Below are 22,261 nucleotides of genomic sequence, written 5' to 3'. Positions count from 1 at the left end.
AAAGACGCGTTCCTTCACTTTGTGCTGCTGTTCCGTTCAACAAAGACATTATACGAACGAATGCTGGGATACCTCGCAGTTAGCTTTGTACAGTTATCTTGTTGCTATGTCACTCTGTTGGTTGAAAAGATATTAGTCAGGAAAAGAAAATGTACAGCTTTTTCTAAGGCGGCATAAATAGCTTAAGATTGTTTGGGAATATTTGAGTTGTTAAAATAACAGTTTTTGAAAATACCATATTCTACATTGCATAAGACCAATGCTTATTTCATATTTGAAACAAATTCATGTATGCTAACGATGTTTTGTTTTCTTAAGGATGAGTTTTGAGTTTCTGCAGCGTCTAGCGCGTATTCTATTTAATTGAAAAAAGCTACATTAAGAGAAGAAATATGAATATTGTGCTTTTTTTAATATTTGCTCTATATTTTAATGAAGCTAAGTTATTTCTTGAGCAGCCCATAGTGCACTAAAGCTTATGCATACAAAGCGTTAAAGGAAGGATATAGTAGGTACATTATTTTGGCCTACATAAGAAAACTGCATTAGGTATATTCTAAAGTATAAGCCGGTTCCCAAAATTTCGCAGCTCAGCGAAACCTTACATGAACCACCGCGCAACTTAGATGCACATTACTGGTTTTAACCGGATAATACTGGATTAAACCAGCTAAAACCAGTGCAAGTAGTGCCGTTAACAAGATTTGAATAACATTATGAGACTCGTACAATTACCGTTGTGTGCGGTTTCGAGGGTAGTTTGAGAATGTTTGGAGAATAAAGGTAAGGACGTTGCAGTGTTTTCGAGGTTATTTTAGTGAATATAAACATTGCACGTTGTTTTGTGTTGCAACCGAGATTCTAGCTGTGCAGGAGCTTTGTTTGTTGTATATAAAAAAAAATATTATCCATATTTACTTTTTGTTTAGCCCGACATTGTTCCACTGCTGGGCAAGGGTCTCCTCCCGAGTTAAGGTAGTGTTTAGGCCTTAAGTCCTAACCCCTCCTCCTTTATCTATTTATATTGTAATTTATTCGCTTATATTAAACTTTTATAACATCAGTGCAAAGGTCCATAGTCAGCAACTTTTTTTTCTTACACTCATATACTTTCTCGTAAGCCATTCGTAGGCACATCATTTCGGTAATGTTTAAGCATAGTTTAATCGTACACGTAATTCTAATCAAAACTTCGGTTAATATTAATTCCAGTGGCGTGTAGGTGAAGTGTTTAATCTCCGTTAACTGTAAACAGCTGTCGAATAGTCGAGATGAATCCTGAAGCTTTACGCCTACACAACGATGATTAGGTTACCGTGACGTGGGTTACCGTTGACATATTGTACAGACTTAAAGGTTATGCTTCTAGTTTGATTATAATGGAGCAGTAAACGGTAGTGTGTTATGATTTTAGTATGTGTATGTTGAGTAAGACTTGTTCTTAGAAAGGTACTTTTTTGATAACTTTACGGCTGTCTATGTAACGCTTTTTAGAGATACGTACTTTATTCAACTATAAACATCGCTTTATGTAATTTTTTTTGTTACCAAATGATTGAACAGTGAACCCGAAAGTAGGTTTTGCGACATTTCCCTGCATTATTGCTCAAAAACATGACATCCACTAAGTTAGAGAGAATTATAGTCACCAATGAATAGACTAGATGATAAATGATGATTATCAAGTTTATAAACTTTGATTATTATTGATCGTAGACGCCAGTACGGTGGGACCCAATAAACCCCAAAAATAAATATATTCCCTGTTTCAAAATAGTCCACAATTTACCTACTTTCAATACAAGTCAATTCACATTCGACCACCATTAAAATTGCAACAACCTCTTGTACAATATTGGAGGAACGTTATTCAACCCTTAGAAAGCATAACTGGCACGAAATATGAGCCGTCTCCGGTGAACTGAGTCTCTGCTCTCCAGGCCGCACTACCGTCTGCCACCGCGATATGTTGAGAAATATACCCGGCTCTCACAGGGCTGAAATATTGACCTCCCTCTTTATTTTATACTAGCTGACCCGCGCAACTTCGCTTGCGTCACATAAGAGAATCAAAATTTTCCCCGTTTTTATAACAATTTTCACTGGTACTCTGCTCCTATTGGTCGTAGCGTGATGATATATAGCCTATAGCCTTTCTCGATAAATGGGCAATCTAACACTGAAGAATTTTTCAAATCGGACCGGTAGTTCCTGAGATTAGCGCGTTCAAACAAACAAACAAACAAACAAACAAACAAACTCTTCAGCTTTATAATATTAGTATAGATCAGATTTTATAATTTTGTTGCCCGCGTTAATTTAGTTTACAATTTTAGAATAGTATCGACTACGACATCACGTTAAAAGAAAGAGAAATAATTATTTTTTATCGTTTTTTATTGTTGAAAGTTAATGTAACATGTTTCATCTAAACACGATAAAAGTTTTGAAAAAAAACAGCTTTTGCCGGGTTTAAATTAAATATACTGAAGATTGATCTACAATTTGTAAGAGACTACACAACAATGAAACGAAATCACCAAAGTTAATAAAACGTAATAAAAAAATATTATATTTTAGATTAAGTTTTCTCGTAAATTTTCCCACAAACGTACACATCAACGTTAAAAAATACAAGTAAACTATTTTAATGCCATAAAAAACTAGGAGTCTATAAAAACATCGCTTTAATTAAATTATTACGTGGTTATTAAATTACGTGGCAACTTTGTCGAAAAAACGCGTCCGCAAAACTCAGAGCTCATAAAAAAGTATATTTCAACCACTTTGAGCTAGTTAGATAGACCTTACTTAAATTATGTACTTATTTACTCAACGAGGTTTCACACAGCAAACTAGGTTTTAGATACTGTATTATTTTATGGTAGACTCATTTTTATTAGCACTTTCATTAATGGAATTATTTTGCTTTTTTTATTCTACTTTATCTGTCTGAAGTAAACCTCAGTTAAATTGTATTATAGGCATATCAGATGAAGACAGGATGTGATTTAATGACAGAACTACAAGAAAACTTGTAAACATTTCTTACTAGCGTTATATTCCTTTCGAAACAATAAATTCTCTGAAAACAAACTTTAAATCCTTATGAGTTATATTCATTACCTCGGCATATCAATATTTTAAATCTTTCCGAAAAGCGTAATTAAAAAATCGAAGTTATGACTTTGACAAATGAAATGAAAAAAACAAAAGTCAGTTTGCTGACAGCCCTGAGCTCACCTAGGATCGCGAGCCATCCCGGAGCTATTGGAAATAAATATCCGTCATATTGAAATATTTTAAAATGTACAGAAGAATGTATACGGCTAACTTCGCAGTGCTCTATTTTATTTGATTTTATATTTGCACTTGGGAAATGTGCAGAAATGTACGTAGATTTCACCAACATATTTTAATTATATTCGTTATCTGAATATAGAGATAGTTTCAGTCATCATTGGTCAGTAAATGAATTCCTTTCAAGATATATTTTTAAACATAATTTCGTTTTGTCCGTATAGATAATTATTAGCCTGTTATTTACAATAACAAGTCAAAAGAATCAAATATAATATTTAATAAGCATTGAATGGCTAGCCGGTAGTAGACAATAATAAGTCTTTTATATCTGCTGGCCATCAATTTCTCTTTCAGTTATATAATAATCTTTTCATACATTCCTGCATTATGTAGCAAACAATATGCAGTAATCGATTGCACTGAATTCAATGCGGCATTCCATCAAATTATACAATGCATTAACTGCTACAATGATCGTAGCGATTCTTTATTGTTATGTGCTACGAAGTGCTTTGTTGTAGCTTGTAGCAGCGTAGGTGGTTCGTAGCAAGTGGTAATGTTGCGTGCGATTGGCTATAGCTCTTATTTATAAACACTTTAAGGGAACAGTTTTGCTGTACATTATATACGTACATATCTACACGATTTTCGGTATTTCTTATAAAATCAACCTCAATTTTACCGCATATAAAATATAATAAGCGGAAATAGGGCAGAAAATGTTGTACGGAAAATTGGTTTTCCTGGTGTCAAATTATCATAAGAAAAACCAGAGTCAAGAAGCTGTAATTTTGGCAAAAAGTAGTTATAATCAATGTGCTTTAGTAAAGCTTCGGTCTAAAGAAGATTAAACGAATTACGAGCCAATTTACTCGCAATTCTATATAAACTAGTCCCAAAAATTAAGGGATATAAAAAAAGAATCCAAATTTTTGGGTGATTTTCAACAAGCTGTAACTCCGAGGAAAATGGTCGTACAGAAAAAATAAAAAAAACAAATTGTAGCTTCAAGTGTCTAATTTTTAGATATGACCATGAAAATTTTTTGTCACGGCCAGGTCTGGAGAAATCCAACGAAAACTACCAAAAAAAAATTTTTCAAAATTTTTTCCCTCCTAAAAAAAGGTCCACGGGCTTCAAAAATTTTTTTTTGATTCTTTCGTTCTAAATTTCTTTTAGAAAATTTAATCCTCTTTAATTTGCCGTATTCAAAAAGCCTGTACGACGATTTGCCACGGAGTTATCGTCAATCAAAGCAAAAAAGTTATTTTTGACTTTGATATTCAATAACTCCGGAAATAATGATCGTACAGGAAATCAAAGGAGGGTTTTGAAAACTGCACAATATTCTCTATAAGAAAATGTAAACATCTTCTAAGAAAAAAATTTTTTTTAAATTGAAACCTCGGACTGAAAAAAAGACAAAAATTCGCGAAATTAAGGATATTTGGATAACTTGGTATAACTTTGGATAAAATCGATGAACGAAGAATATAATCGGTAATTTTTCAACCTCAAAGTGTCCCCTAATATCCCTCAAAAATTCAAAGCGCTGCGATTTTTTTTTCATTGTGCCCCGAAGCTTCAAATTCTTTGTTGTTGCAAAAATCACCATTGTGAGCAATTTTGTGATTTTTATTCATTTTTTTAATAAACATTTTTTTTTCTCTCTTAAATCTTTATTTTTTCGATTAAAAATTCAAATCGCGTGCCTATGCTCACTCCACGACATCGTCGAGCCCGATTGGCTTATGCGCATGACCATCACGATTGGGGTCGTAGACAGTGGACCAGTGTCTTATGGACTGACGAATCTCGATTTTGACTTCATGGCAGCGATAGACGATCTCTCGTTTTGCGATTTGCTTTTTAATCGAAAAAATAAAGATTTTAGAGAGAAAAAAAAATGTTTATTAAAAAAATGAATGAAAATCACAAAATTGCTCACAAAGGTGATTTTTGCAACAACAAAGAATTTGAAGCTTCGGGGCACAATGAAAAAAAAATCGCAGCGCTTTGAATTTTTGAGGGATATTAGGGGACACTTTGAGGTTGAAAAATTACCGATTATATTCTTCGTTCATCGATTTTATCCAAAGTTATACCAAGTTATCCAAATATCCTTAATTTCGCGAATTTTTGTCTTTTTTTCAGTCCGAGGTTTCAATTCAAAAAAAATTTTTTTCTTAGAAGATGTTTACATTTTCTTATAGAGAATATTGTGCAGTTTTCAAAACCCTCCTTTGATTTCCTGTACGATCATTATTTCCGGAGTTATTGAATATCAAAGTCAAAAATAACTTTTTTGCTTTGATTGACGATAACTCCGTGGCAAATCGTCGTACAGGCTTTTTGAATACGGCAAATTAAAGAGGATTAAATTTTCTAAAAGAAATTTAGAACGAAAGAATCAAAAAAAATTTTTGAAGCCCGTGGACCTTTTTTTAGGAGGGAAAAAATTTTGAAAAATTTTTTTTTTGGTAGTTTTCGTTGGATTTCTCCAGACCTGGCCGTGACAAAAAATTTTCATGGTCATATCTAAAAATTAGACACTTGAAGCTACAATTTGTTTTTTTTATTTTTTCTGTACGACCATTTTCCTCGGAGTTACAGCTTGTTGAAAATCACCCAAAAATTTGGATTCTTTTTTTATATCCCTTAATTTTTGGGACTAGTGTATAACTTAATTTACCAACAATTCCCGTTAATTAAGAGAGTTAAAACAATATTAAATCCTCGACAAATGTTAATTAAATTAACAGCTGATTTGCACAACCGAAGTCTAAGTCGGTATGAACGTAATCAAATTCAATCCAAACAAGGCCACACAAGCCTCTATTGAATATTCATGTAACGGTACTATCGTAAACCGTCATGTCCAATACGCGCAGTGTAAGCATACATACGCAATTAATTAATTGCCAGCCAGCGTTAGGCAACATCTGGGACATAGACCGGCGATTAAATTTTATGATCGCACCAGATGTACGGGCTTGTTAATGGCCACATGCATCCGTGACGCGTTTGCGTGAATTTTGAATGCTGTTCCAAATTTGAATGCAGTGATTTGCATAATTTTCGACACGAGCTTAGATTTGAAATGATGGTGGATTAAAAACTTTTTTGTGGTTGTTTTGGTTTGTTATTATGTTTTTGATAATATAATTTTGAATTATAAGGAGTATTTCATAAAGTAATATTACAATAGAATAATATACTTTTTTCGTTTTAATTAAAAAATCCCTTAAGAAACTGGCGATAATTCATAATCACTATAGAGAGCACGACCATTAGGATATTTAAGAATAAAAACAAAAAATGTCGGCGGAACGTCTCGTTTTGTTTTCCGTTATTGTTTTAACTTAATAATATCTGTTGTGATGTAAGATATGTAAGAGTAATAGATTTATTACTGAGATAATAAGTTTAGTGAGTAAGTAGTTCATTTGCATTTTTTTATCATTTTGCTCTTTAACAATTATTATTTATTTCACGAGCTCCAACAACAGCAATTAATAATTACTTCTAAATAAAACAAACAGTTTTTTACATCGATTCACTTTTCGTTATTTTTTAATTCGTATTCCTATTTACCGAATGCGATGTATAAAGCAACGTCATAATAAAAACAAAATAATCACAAACACCAAAACCCATATTTCCCAGAAAAAAAAACCACAGACTAAAGCCAAAAAACCAAACAGCTTACTTTGGGCTGAAGTATGAGAATTATGTAGAATTATGCACGGCGCGGTCGGGTTGCGCTTGTACGGTGTAATTGGATCGGAACCCGCAATGCCCTGCTGCAACTACTAATGATCTAACTTAATAGCTGTCACCTACACTACCGGTTATATTGATTGTTATTTATCGGTATTTTATCGTCTTGGACATCCAGTTATTGGAGTTGAAAGTACCTGTGTAATGGCTACTGTTATATAATTAGTATCCTGTAAATCTAGTTTAAGCTGTTGTTCTGTGTACGGCAATCAATAATTTCGTTGATTGTGTTTTTTTAGAATGGCATTATAAAAGTGTTTGTTTGTGTTTTAGTTTATTTACTGTTTAATAAAACGATGTTTTTATTTTATCATTTGATGTGTTAATTTTACCTCGTAGGTACAATACTTTTGGTACATGACATTTAGCGTCTTACATATTTTTGCGTATATCACGTAGAATAATTTTGTTATTTACTATTGTAATAGTTTTATGATCTGGCTGATAGGTTCTAAGTTTCGTATAAACTTCAGTTGTTCTTAATCTCCGGTCGCTAATTAGTCTTTGCGTCAGACATCACATATCTTCCTATAGCCAAATAATATAAACTGACTCATAATTAATTAAGGTTTTTTTCTTTACAGATAACTTCCAAGGCGATATCGCGATCCCAAGCATAGATTACTTCAAGCCGCCTTCAAGCGCACCAGTTACGAAAATCAATAAATCTCTTCAAGAAGAAGTAGAGAGATTGAAGAAGGAAGTCCTTCTAGAAGGACTGCAAGTAGAGGAAGAAGGCCTGCCAGATATATTAAGAAAAAGAACGAAACAACCACTGCCACTATCTCAAGATAAACCTAAGAAGTACAATGATGCTATGTTGATGTCTAAGGTAAAAAAACCATTACTGTTTAAGTTATGTACAGACAAATCCTAAGTGTCGACTTATTTACATAATTTCCAAAGTAGACAACTAAATGTGGTAAAAGGAAATTTGCTGGCAATGCTTATATAGCGATGTTAAACTGAACTATATTATTAACTAAACAGGTAGATAACCTTACTACACAACTTAATACCTTCAACCGCACTGCTCTAAATACTTCTGATTTCTTTTTTTTTTAATGTAGAGGAACTAGTGAACATACAAAGTCATGTTAACATTATTATTCACAGTGAGCGCTGTTTCTGTCTCTTAATACATAACAGATTCCCGTCACGTTTCCCTTCACGATTAAATAACATTTTACGAACACGCAACTTTGATGTAAACCATCAAAGTTTTCATTTAACAAACTTCCGCTTTCACATATTTTGATAGGTTCCGCCAACTTCTTTGCTGTCGTGAAAGTGTTTTATAATGTCGATCATCTGTCTATCGCAGCCGATGTTCAATATCCACCTGTGGTGCAAACTTCATCAAATTTTATATTTTCAAAGTGAAAATATTATCTAGAATGTTCTTTTTGCTTCCCTCGTTCAATATGTAAAAGCAACATGGTATTATATGAGTTACGTATATCCGGTTCGGTTTCCGTGTATTACGTTATCTTAATCAATACAAAAACAGTAATGAAACCGAAATATAAAACCACCTCTCTCTGAAATGCTTTAACTAGGGCTTTAACATTTATGTTTTAAAATACTTTGCACTTATAATAATCTTATTTTTCAGGTACTACCTTCGGGCTTAGACAAATCACTTTTACTAAAGAATGGTAAATTACCACCAGAAGAAATATTAGAGATATCATCAAACACCTCAGTCAACCCTGTAAACCAAACAACAGTACAAGATAACCTAACCGAATCAGAAAGTTTAGAACAAGATGGAGTTTTAGTTGTCAAAGTATCAACAGACAACATACTTAATTTAGACGAGTTATACCCTCATATACAGATATCAAACGTGTCGAACAAAATGGATGAGATCACGAACAAAATTCAAAGCAACAGTCGAGAGATCACAGGGGACTCGAACAACAATTTGAAGTTTAAAGACATGCCTGAGAACATCACTGTAGCTCCTGCTCCGACTAATGGTGTTTTGTCTACGAATGAGCAGGACGAAGATAAATTGATAAACAAGACAGATTTAGAAGCTGATGGAAAGTTGGTGGAACCTAATTTGTTGAGGCCTACTGAGAGTTTGCAGAATTTGATGGAAGGTCCTGCGAGGAGAAACGCTAGAAGAAGGAGAAGGAGACACGGTAATGGAAGACGGTATGGCTTTTATTTCAATACTTTTTTTCGTATTCTTTGAACACTACTTTCTTCAGTTCCATGAAGTAAAGAATGATAATAGTATTTTATGATGTGTAAGTAGGCATTGTGATGTGAGCTTACATTATAATGAAACTCTCGACAAGTTACATTTTCTAGGATAACGAGATTACAAGTAGTGCGTCATAACCAGTCATTATTTTATAACAGTACTACTTAAAATAAAAATAAGGAACAGAAATATTCTTAGCAAATATAAGCTAAACCACTTATTTTTAACATATTCTGCTCGTAAGATAGTATTTTCTTTATGATATAAGATAAATTCCTTCAACATTTTCTTCCTATTCTCCTCAAGCAAAATTAATAATTAGGTTCTAGATATAATACAACTACTCACGATAATATGCTCTTTGATTAAAATCCATCCTCTATAACATTAAACTCATCTATTTTATATACATATATTTATATTTCAGACAGGATTCAAATGAGTTATAGAAATGTAGACTTTATTAGTTAACCAGCATTTGAAAGGTTTTCAGTTCAAGCATAAAAATAACTAGCACAAATTACTAGGATACCCTAAAGAACTATTTGTTGGTTATATAGATATTTACTCTGTACAATAATATAACCTAGAATACGTGCGCAGTTTTGCCGTGGGCACGGCAACTATCTTCCCAGAACGTACCAGAATCGTGTTGAGTGTGACTTGATCTTTTGGTAAAAGTCTAACCCTAATGGATATTGGTTAGCCTAAAATCACAGTTCAAAGTGTTTTGCGAATATTCATTGTTAAATTATTGTTAAGCAAAATATACTATCGATAATATCACAATATTTTCCATAACTTGACATTTGAAATGATACAACGTATTTTGCAGCGGCTTAAATACAAAAACATAATAGATGTTTTAGTTAGTCATTACATTAATTATACTGTCAATGACTTTCCATTTAAAATGAATTTGTTTTGATGCAATTTAATTTGCAGATTTAGTCTAGCACAATGACATGTGTATATTAAGTAACACCTATTTTTATATAAATTACTGTTAATTTATCTTTAGGATTATTTTGCAATTCCATAACCTTCTTGTAAATAATCGCCACACTATCTAAGTACTAGGTAAGACCCATGAAGAAAGCTATTAGGATGATGAATAAATAAATAAGTTTCCAAATAACATTATTACTTCGCTCAATGGTATATGGCACACACACACCATTCTTTTTAAAGTAAAACTTTAACTAGATAAATTTTGCGATGCCTTTCTTCAACCAACGAAAAGTTCTCGATAAAGCGTTTCCTAGTCTTACTATCGTTCTAATAAAGGCTCATTAGTTTCTACTTGAGTTCGCTGTGCACTTTTTACTCGGCGTTGCAGCAAAGGATCAGCTCTATTGAAGCCTGTGAATAAACCTAGTTCCGTAATTGCGCTGGCTCCCACTTCCTTCACTATGATTCAAATTTTATCTTTTAAAACGTAACCGTTGTAAATGGATTTTGGCTTCATATTTTACGGTTGAATTTCTAGACACAGACTTCTTACTTACTAGTTATAGAATGAAATAAGTTCGAATATTTGAAAGTCATTATAAAAGTTAAGTGATCTTCTGGTTTAAAACATGACAAAATTCGTGTGACATAGTTACCAAAGCGCGCTCAAATGTTTGTGTAATTCACAACTCAGCTATTTGTTATACTAATATCAAGTATTTTTTTTCTTTATGTCCCATTGTTTGTGTCTGTAAAAGATTCCCCGGCTCAATATTAATTATTAACACAAGAGTTATCTTAAGAACTTTATTAGGTTTTTTAAGAGCATATTTTATTGAACGCAACTGGCACGCTTGTAGCGGCAATGCATTTAGATTTGCAATCTACGTAGCCTTAATACGTCTATTCATTAAGTTTATTCAAACCAGACTCGCGACTAGACCGAAGGAATGCTTAAACATTTATTTTGTATCCGTGTAATGAGCTTGTGGCTCGATTCTTTAGTCTTTTAAAAAACATCTTCAATTTGTATTGCGGAAATTTATTAGATTAGGTACTTGAAAATAAAACTTTATAACATATAAAGAATAATTATAATTTTAATTCATATGGACATGAGGAAAAAAAATTAAGAATTGTGTTTCAGCTGCATAAAATTGTTGAATTAGATTCTAATAATAGTCAGTTTTTTTTATTGAAATCAATTCGAATTTAATGCAACGATTACCTTAATGGGTGTTCAAACGAATTGCACTCTTGAATAAGTTTGGCGGCATCTGTTGTCATCTGGAGTCTTTTACTAGAATTAAAAGCCAAATGGTTAATTTAAAGTAAACTATATAAACATTTTCTTACAGGTTACGAAATATTCATTCAAGCGAACGAACCGGTCAAAACAACGTAAACTCATCAGAGAACAAAACAGAATCACATTTTGTAAGAAAGAAGTTTTTTCGCCATCACAAAAAACACACAAACACAGAACATAGAATAGAGAAGAAATACGAAGTACCTGAACATGAATTTGAAGAGAGATTTGAATTAAAAGCACCGCCTAAAGACAATGTTAATGGAACCACTCAGAATTTCAATGATTGGTTTTTTCGAGATGATATAGAGGATTTAGATGCGGCTGAAAGCAATTATTATAATAATACTGAGGTAAGTGTTCTTAATTTAATATTCATTTTACTTTATATTGGTATGTTTGAGTGTAGTGTATCATGTAGTTAATCCTGTAACCTGGTTATATGCGGTTTGGCAGTCATCTCACATTCCTGACCTTCACATAAACAACCAATAAACCCCTATATCTGAATAAGTAACGATTTATAGGTTTATTAGTTATCCACCTAATAGGTCAGGTGGTATTTTGACAGTTGTTTTTATAAATTTGCTATCTCTGAACATTATTGTCTTTTTCATTAATGTTCCTACAAGTACAACTAAACATTTTTAAAACCGTCTCATACCTTCCTTTATAAAGGAAAATATTCAAACGTGAGGCAGTAGTAAAAGAGAACCACAATTCAATTTTGAAAGTTCATCTATTGCATAGAACCATGAAGGCTGTGTTCAAACTCGGGAATAAAAAGTGAGAATAAAACGCTCCAAAAATGTTCCATCCCATTGTTCAACTTCAAACCCATTTTTCTCATGTTGAAAACTAGTTTTTTCGAACTGCAAAGTTCCCAAAAACTACCATTTCATTATAAATTAAATTCTCAGCTTTCGTAAAATAAATCCTGAGTTTATGACGTTTGCAAAGAAACTTAGTTATGCAATTGATTCTAATTTCAATACATGCAACATAGTCATATTACTAAGTAGTATTTTCTATACGAAAATGTGTTTTTAGCATTTCATAAGGAGACGCTCATTCGTCTCGTTATCAACTACTACCCTAATCATCAACCCATCAATATAATAATATGATACTTGACGCAAACGACAAATATTCCAATTTGGGCTCGCCGCTTTGTCGGCGATTATATCAATTACCGACCATTATGTTAATCCGGTAATTGGAGCCCTAACTTAGAGGCATCCAGTCGCGCGATCTGCATAACTGAAACCACTAATTACGGAGCTCTTTCAAATTACTTCAGTCAAATTTTAGTTTTTCAGCCCCATGTTCGAATTGAATATTAATAATTAATTAGTTTCATCACTTCGCTTTAGTTGCACGATTTCCTAGGATTTGCTGGCAATTTTAAATATCGATATAAAAGTCTGTGAGATAGAAATAATGTCTAAATTTCTTCGAGTTACTTTATTATCACTTATAAATAATGAGGCGAAAGGAATATACTAAAATGAAAAGCAAAATGTTAGATATTAAACGTATTGTGATGCAACAGATGCAATCATCGAATTCCGTTTTCAGGGTATGACTAAGTGTTATTGCATTCTTTTATATCGACGTTCCCAGTAGACTACTGCCCCGTAAATGGCAATAGGCTTGTCGTATTTGTCAACTCGATGTATTTCATTGAACTGTCGAATCCTGCTTGCCAACAATATCTAATTATCTGGAATATAATAATATACAGATATATTATAAACTTACGATTAAAAATTATGGACATTTAACTATTACAAAACGTGAGTGTATTTTTCATACACCTGTGACTACACCTTCGGGTACATAGCAGGCGTGATATTATGTACGTATGTCTGTAACAATTACATTTTTTTCCATTAGGTGAAAAAGAAACACCGTACAATAAGAGCAGCGACAAACCGAAAAGAACGCATTTGGGAGAACGGCGTGATCCCTTACGAGATCGACGGCAACTTTAGCGGCGCACACAAGTCGTTGTTCAAGCAAGCCATGAGACATTGGGAGAACTTCACTTGCGTCAAGTTTGTGGAGAGGGACGCTGATCTACATAGAGACTACATTGTGTTCACTGAGAGGCCCTGCGGGTGAGTGGCGTACTTTTAAATAAAGAGAAAAATAACTTTTATCAGAGGAAAGATTCATGGTAGTTTATCCAGTATTTAGCCAATATTTAATAGAGTATGACTAGGATGATGAATTAAGATAGTTATTTAATTTTTGTGTAACATGAAACGAGCGAAGTAAAATTTTCTGACCAATATAATTATCCCAAAATCAAGAGCTTTCATAAATAACCATAATGTTATGATTGAATTTCCTTTCTAAAATCGTATTTCCTTGTTACGAATATCAAAGTAGCTACATCAAACGATTCTATTCCAAAACTCTATTCCCAAATTGTTGCCAATTCGTCAAATAACCCGAAAAGCAAACTACACCTTGACATACATTTCCCAAATCATTTCACCTTCTGAAACGCAATTACGTACCGTCGGCGACAGAATCCGTGTTGCGAATCGCAATAACTAGCGGATTTATGTGCTTGATAAAAATAAGTAGCATCATCATACTATGATGTCAGGACTCAAATAGGAATGAGGTACACCTATGGCTAGGTTACTAGTGAGGTCATCGAGAAATGTGGACAATTCGCCACTTATTTCTGGTATTTAGGACAGCATAATAATATTGTACCTTGGCTGGTAAAGTACCTACCCAATTTCATATGGAGGAATAAAAGTGGTTTTTGTGATCTAGAGACGTGGTAGCGTGTAATCTTACATTAACCATTAGGACTTTTAATCCACAGAATTCAAAAACTACATAAACACCTTAGGTTTATCAATTGCAAAAACTACAATACAATCTCCTGTCTATGTTTATTTTTCTGGTATTCTTTTCCGAATGACAGTTAATGAGAAACCAGACTACTAATCTATACATGCTTAACTTTAATGAGTAGGCTACTACTAGTTGCTAGTTGATACAAAATAAATATCTAACATAATAATTATCCAATATATAACATAATAATATGTATTTGAGACAAGGTTTGTATTTCTATTCCTATGGGTTCAAAATTCCCACGGGAAAGGAATCAATGGAATAAAATTGTACTATTTCCGGACGAAGTCGGGCCAGTTCGGTAGTTAACAATATAATACAAGTATTTATTCAGTTCGGTAAACGTAGCTGTCGCAAAAAAGAGTAAATAGTAACATATATTAAAACTTCTAAGAAAAAGCCGCTAGCGCAAATATTGTTTTGATTTCAGCTAATATATGAAAAAACTTTGAAGGTCACGTTTCATATCTATGTATATAAACAAGAAAAACAAACAGTCTACCGTCTAACATTTTCATATTTTTAACAAGTCAAAGAAGTGATACTGGCCTGGTATAAAAACACTATTTATTGCTCACCTTTCTCTATTATCTTACTACTCTTGATGATTTTGTGAGTCTTTTTCTATACTAATGAGAAAACAGTGCGATTCTATGTATGTGTTAAACCTTTATAATAAGTTATCTTTACAATTAAAGACTTTGACGATACAGCGGGAATACTCAAATATTTAAAGAACGAAAGCCTTATCACCAGTTCTAAAAGTCCCTAACTTTTTTTAGATTTCCAATCTTAATACCTTCCAATATTAACTTATTGTCTTCCACAGGTGCTGTTCTTTCGTCGGTAAGCGCGGCAACGGTGCTCAAGCGATATCCATCGGGAAGAACTGTGACAAGTTCGGTATTGTGGTGCATGAGCTCGGGCATGTAGTCGGCTTCTGGCATGAACACACCAGGCCCGATAGAGACCGACATGTGCAGATTATAAGAGATAATATTATGCTTGGTGAGTAACAATCTTTACATAAGTACAACCAGATTTATTATCTAAAAGTAATGCAAAGATTTTTGCAAAGGGCGAAGTCACAACGAACTTGTTTATGTAACTGAGATCTGGAACAACAAATTTAACATCAACTTAGTATTATTAGATGCCGTTTATTTGGACCTCGGACCCAGGATAACATGAGCAACGAAATCATGGTTTAGCTATCTTATAAATCACTATTCCATACGTTCCGTCGATTTCGTCAGCGGTTAATTTATTATCAGCTTTTATCCGGTTATTTAACAAGTGTATGGCTAATTCTTGTAGGAGGAACTAGTAAAGAAAAGCCAGTTTCATCCATGACTAAACCAAACATTGTTGGAATTTTACAGATATTCCACTGACTAACACATATTTTACGAGAATCGTGGTGATTCACTATAATAACATTGAAATAATCTTCTGATCTCACATCATTGTCATGTATATTCGCCATCTACCCTTAAACAATGACTAGCGCTAAAAATAAGTCTACGATACCGGCTAAAAATAGTTTTAAGTTAAGGAAATGTCAACCGAAATATGATACTATGACAGAAATAGTAAATATAGCAAAAATATCCAATTAACCCTTGCCCTTTGTAGTGATTGAATAGCATTGAATGTTGTGATTATAATCCGGTAACATAAGGCATCGAGTAGGTACTCTCATTGTACATACGCGACATACTTGACCCGAATCCGCGGACGTCTTCCCTCAAATCTTTGTTGAGATACTGTTACACCGAAGCGTATTTATGTAACAAGTTTGATATACAATAAACTAACTATAGATTTTTATTTGATAGACAACTTAAACTACGCAGATTAATTAAATATAAATATACATATTATTATAAATAAATATCATTGGACAACTCGCACACGGTCATTTGATTCCAAACTAAGCAGAGCTTGTACTATGGTAACCAAATAACTGATAAACATACTTATATACTTCTAAATACATACTTTTATAGATAAAATGACATCCAGGCTCAGAACAAATACTCGTGCTCATCACACAAAGATTTGTCCCGGGTGGGATACGAACCCACCACACGCGGCGCTACGGTTGTTGCGGCGAGGTGACCGCTTAAACCACTGCGCCAAACGTGCAGTTTGTGAATTACTCGTGATATCACTTCTATTCAAATCCAAAAACTAAATAGTAGTTACATTTATGGCGAAATTGGACATCATTTGCGTTCATTTTACCAATTAGGTATTGATGTTTACATTTTTCGTATACTTTAACAAATTATAAAATTCTGGGCTATAACTTGCATAACTTAACATATTTGAAATATATAGCAGACTTCTAAACAGGAGCAGACAGGTAATATTTATCATCTATGTATATAGATTCGAATAAAAACAGTCTTTGCACACCCAAAAATACAACCTTAACAATTAATGTAAATATCAAAATAAAATTATGCAGAGCCACGTTTTAAAAACCTCAGCTTTATTGTGTTTACATTTGATGAAGTTCGCATCGATTATTACAATAAAGTACACAGACCGTAAAGGGATTTTAGTTAAAAGCCCGCGTGAAATTTTACACAAATTGTATTACTAAAGTTGATAAAAGTATTTTTGGTTATGAAAATATTGAATTAAATAACGAAGGGACTACACATTATGTAAAAAATTAAGAGAATTTAAATAGTTATTTTTTATATATTCAGTTTTTTTATGAAATTAGTCAAGTTACATCCACAATTTGTTATATCACTCCTTTTTTAATGACTTTTCTATTATCTAAACTAAAGGATATTCATAGCAATATTGATCTATGTATTAAGAAAATTCAAAAAACATTAACTTGTCAGTAAATCTACATAAACCATATTTCTGGCATTTCTATTGATTACTAAGAATTCCACTAACTCAATACCATAGCAGATTCTAACATAAATCATTTCTAAAAACCTATAAAAGATATCAAGTATTCGTTTCAAAGCTCCTATTTTCAATACGAGAACTTCAAAGTGACTTATAAAACAAGTTTTCTATCCAAGATTGAATGCAAGCTTCTATGAAAACTTATCACAGAGTTGCATCGATAAAACTTTTGCTCTATTCTATTTTTTATTGATAAAAATAAAATCTTTATCAGTACCTTGACTTTGTGCTGTAATACTGACGCAAATGAAGTACTAAACATAAAATATTTGGACTAAAGTTAGAATTTTTACGGTTATTTACAAGTTTACGAACTGTATATCCCAACTTTGGACATAAAAATCTGAACAAATGTAAAAAATACGAAAGTTACGAGCTAAGAAAAATATACTAGATTTATAAAGTTTATGAATTGACACAGTTTCAGACTTCAAAGATGAAACGTAATTGATGAACCTTATTTTATTTTTTGCAAAACTTAAGTTTTTATACATTCAGATTAAATAAAAGATTTCATCTTAGTAAACTTTTATATTCAGATTAATCATAATTTTCACTTTTGACTTGATTGTAAGAGTAACAAATTACTTTTAGAGTAGTTTTCTTAAAACACCTGAAATAGAAAAAAAATATTCAGGAATTCCTATTAAATTACATAGTGAAGAATGCACACTACAGATTAATAAGACTCAATTTTATAAAAAAAACTAGCTGACCCGACAAACGTTGCTTTGCCATATAAAAAAAAAATTGTGACACTTAGGTGGCCGATTCTCAGACCTAGTCAATATGCTCACAAAATTTCATGAGAATCGGTCAAGCCGTTTCGGAGGAGTATGGCAACGAAAACTGTGACGCGAGAATTTTATATATTAGACTTTACACCCGTAGTTGAACAAATTCATTGTTCTATAATCATTTCTATATATAAAACAGGTGAGGCAACCTTACGACACGGTGTAACAGTGATCCATCAGCGCAATGTCACGCACGTCCCACATACAGAGCATCACGTCACAGCGCCATCTGACGCATAATCAGTACGCACCGGAACCAAAACATGATCTTACTTCCTGTTTATTATTATATCTGTCTTCTTTACTCTTTCATGTTTACTTGTACTCGTTACGTAACGCGGTAGCTTCCGGATTTAATGTAGAGTAGGTAAATGGGTGATTATCAGCTGTTGTTGTAACACTAAACTAGAACTACGTATTCCTACTAGTAGGTAAATTGTCTGAGTTCTATTTTTTATACAAATTAGTGTATTACTTCAATTACTAATCATCCCCTGAGAAAATCACTACCCCATTTCTTACGAAATTTATTGTCAAAATTAAGTTCCATACTGAATATGGGATATCCATTCTTAGAACGGAAGTAACATTTTTCTTCGGGAAGATTCCAAAAACGTATGTGATAAGTATGTAGTAAAATCTATGTGGAGGTTGAACTTTGAAGTTTTGGTGGAATAGTAACATAGCTGAACGCAATTATTTGTTATAAATTATTGCTACACTGACTTACTTTTTCATAGTTCTGCCTCAACCCTTCAGGAACATAAAGTTGTGATTGTTACAACCTAATGTCTATCTTTTTAGTATAACGACTTCCCCAACAAAAATATTGTCAGTGCGAATTATTATCATTGCTCCTTATTATGCCAGAAATAGTATTAGTGCGTTGAATGAATTCGATTACTGTATCCGAAGGGAAGAAGAAATACATTCCTATTGATCAAGAAAGACATTTATTATAACAAAGATCTTTGTTAGACGTAAATATAGGAGAAGCAAGTACCAGATGTATTCGAAGATGGTTTTCCTTGATAGTAATTTGTAGTAAATTGATATTGCTTTATGATAATATTACTTGATTATTGAAGAAGACAACGTATCGGTTAACGTTCCTGGACATCTTTCGTAGTTTTAGTTTTTGTAGATTTGATACCTGAGCGCTATCTCTGGGTAGTTCAGTTCTTTCTTACGATTACTTGATATGAAATAAATGTCGGAGGTGCCCAATAATTATATTTGATTTTAATCAAAACCTCTTTCTACGAGTAAGAGGTTCACGCCTATATTTTCTTGACCAAAATAATAAATAGGTACATCTAAACGTTACCCGCCTTTCAGATAAACATTACGGTAATTCCTTTAAATTTCAACAATGTTTTGTTTATCGCGCTATTTCAACCTTCAGCCTTTTCCAATGTAGTGTTATTAATCCTTTACTTCAAAATGGTCAACCTCACACCCCCTAGCGGTTCAAAATACGAGTTTAATACCTCTAAACAGGAAGCCATTACCCCACAAGAGTAAAATTCACACAAATTGGATAAATGATTTTAGAGATTATTTCGGATTAAGTTTGTAATTCCAAACTATTAATAGAAAATAAAACAGTTAGAACGTTTCAAATTGTACTTTATACCTTTAAAATAAGGTGTATAATCGTGTTACCCGGATGGTTTAATAGGTCGTTTGTCCAATTTCACAATTCGAAATAGCGCAGTAATCGCGTTATCAACTGGACTATCACGGTATTAACCGACCGGGCGTTATGGTCATTACCCAATTAAATAATCTAAACTATGCGCCTCGCTTCCCAAATATCCAGGGTTGTAGCACTTACAGTATGGTCCTCCGGTGTTCCAATTAGAAGATAATGCCTTAGTACCATAATATCCTTTTAAATGTCTCTGGGTATTCACGTATTGTATTTCTAAACTACAACTCTGTTTCATTATGTTTCCTGTTTTATTCGACTAGTACTGTAAGAATTTAAACGAGCCCTATTATGCCTATGACCTTTGCCATTGAAACGGTTAGTGAAAATCGTATTTAAAAGTTTTTACTATTAATAGTAAAGCCAAATTATTGACTTGATTGTGATCTTAGTAATAATATTTACAACTACTGCAAGTATGACAAGAAGTCGTATTTATACATCGTGAAAGACAGACATTTAAACTATAAAGAGTTCAAAATCTCATTCAACTAAAAGAGTTGGTAAACTTAACTAACATTTATTTAAACAGTTGTCAAAGACTTTTCAAAACCTACTCGATAGTCAAACCCGATTATTATACAAATCTTCAACAAAGTCAAAAAGAAATCTTAGCAGCTGATAAATTAGGTCCTTATACACCAGCAGAACTAAGGCGTAGACAACTAAAATACCAAGTGAGCCTGCCAAAATCTCAGACATTCTACCTCCAACTTAATAGTAACAATCAAAATTGAACTTTAAAACAACCTAACATAGTTCACATTTAATTAAATCGTTCTACATCAAAGTTATAGAAAAATGTACTTTATGTTAAGTGCGATAAAGTGCAATTTTTAATGCAGTGGTTCTTATTTAAGGCTGCTCAAATAGTTAAAGTTCTTCTGTCTTAAATTCGAAGTGAATCGTTGGCGTGTTTTGCGATAGCTACTTCAATAGAATTTCCTAACAATGTTGTACCGAAAATTTTAGTGCGCCGTTATAGCTTTTGGTAGGTGATGTTTAAAAAATGGTGATTTTTTTACAACCAAATATTTAAATAGCATGCACATAAATTGCAAGTTTGTGACTGATTCTTAAATGCGCAAAAATTCTTAACATTACCGCTGAATACATATATACTTTTGAAGTATTGGATAAATTATGAGTAAAAAAGTTATTTTAGAATAATGATAGTGCCGATTTTTGTATAATACGTAAAAAACATTTTGTCGCGAATAATTTTACAGTAACGCGACTAACGAAACTTCTTTACAGTGACACATGTGCGTTGGTGCTATATAGGAGATTAGCTTTTTCTCAGGGTAAAAACTAGCCTATGTCCTTTCTCGGGTATCAAAATATCTCCATACCAAATTTCATGCAAATTGGTTCAGTAGTTAAGGCGTGATTTAGTAACGGACAGACAGACAGAGTTACCTTTGCATTTATAATATTAGTATGGAATAGCACAATATTACATTACACTTATTCTTCTTGTTGCAGGTCAAGAATACAACTTCAACAAACTTACCGAAGAAGAAGTGAACTCCCTAGGCCAGACTTACGACTACGACTCCATAATGCATTACGCTCGGAACACATTCAGTAAAGGAACGTATTTAGACACGATACTCCCGCTTGAAGTCCATGGGAAGAAGCGACCGGAGATCGGACAGAGAGTGAGGTTGAGTGCCAGTGATATTGCGCAAACGAATTTGTTATACAAATGTGCAAGTAAGTGGTCATTTTTAGTAAGTTTGTGAAGGAGCAGATTATAATGCCTTACTGTTTGTGTTTGTGCCCTCAAAGTGAACTAGTATTTTAGCAGCTAATTATTTTCATCTCGTTTGCTATGATAGGGATAACTTGAACCATAAACTTGGTCCCCTGCTAATTATTTCCCAGTGTTGCCCCAGACACAAAACCATTTAAATCACGCTGACTGTAACAATATCTAAAGTGTACTATATTTACGAGAGTCCATAACCAGGAAACCGACCTCCCATGGTGTGAATTAATAAATATTTATCATACACCTATTTAACCTGTCCACCAAAACGATTAGCGCAGAAACCCTTCAGATTAGCCAACCGTACTAAATCAGAACAAAGTTCATAGGTAATAATGATGATTTAATATGTATACAGAATGCGGTAGGACGTTGTTGGGCAACTCGGGGTGGTTTAATTCACCGGGCTGGGGTACGGAGACACCCCCGGCGACTGGAGAACGGTGTGAGTGGAGGATCGTCGCCACGCATGGAGAAAGAGTCGTGCTTAATATTACTGGTGAGTTATTTTTATGTATGTAATAGATTTTTTAATTATTTTGTTCGAAAATCTGCAAAAGATTTTAATGCCGAGATACAATATGTAGTAAGTCGAATGAGTTATTGA

The 22,261-nt window shown here is 33.1% G+C and overlaps 1 protein-coding gene across 2 annotated transcripts in view; it reads left to right on the top strand.

Moving 5' to 3' along the window:
• The window catches only part of tok (tolloid-like protein 1 tolkin), an 81,264-nt gene that overhangs the window by 42,130 nt on the left and 16,873 nt on the right, over nt 1–22,261 (top strand). For both annotated transcript variants that reach the window (XM_076115214.1, XM_076115213.1), the window contains exons 3-9: nt 7,668–7,915; nt 8,699–9,246; nt 11,608–11,911; nt 13,455–13,678; nt 15,268–15,446; nt 21,369–21,599; nt 22,013–22,153. In XM_076115214.1, coding sequence (XP_075971329.1) covers nt 7,668–7,915; nt 8,699–9,246; nt 11,608–11,911; nt 13,455–13,678; nt 15,268–15,446; nt 21,369–21,599; nt 22,013–22,153 — 1,875 coding nt within the window. The remainder of the gene's footprint in view (nt 1–7,667; nt 7,916–8,698; nt 9,247–11,607; nt 11,912–13,454; nt 13,679–15,267; nt 15,447–21,368; nt 21,600–22,012; nt 22,154–22,261) is intronic.

Source organism: Anticarsia gemmatalis, chromosome 6, assembly GCF_050436995.1.
Source record: "Anticarsia gemmatalis isolate Benzon Research Colony breed Stoneville strain chromosome 6, ilAntGemm2 primary, whole genome shotgun sequence".
NCBI lineage: Eukaryota > Metazoa > Arthropoda > Insecta > Lepidoptera > Erebidae > Anticarsia > Anticarsia gemmatalis.
This window is presented reverse-complemented; position numbering and strand designations above follow the sequence as displayed.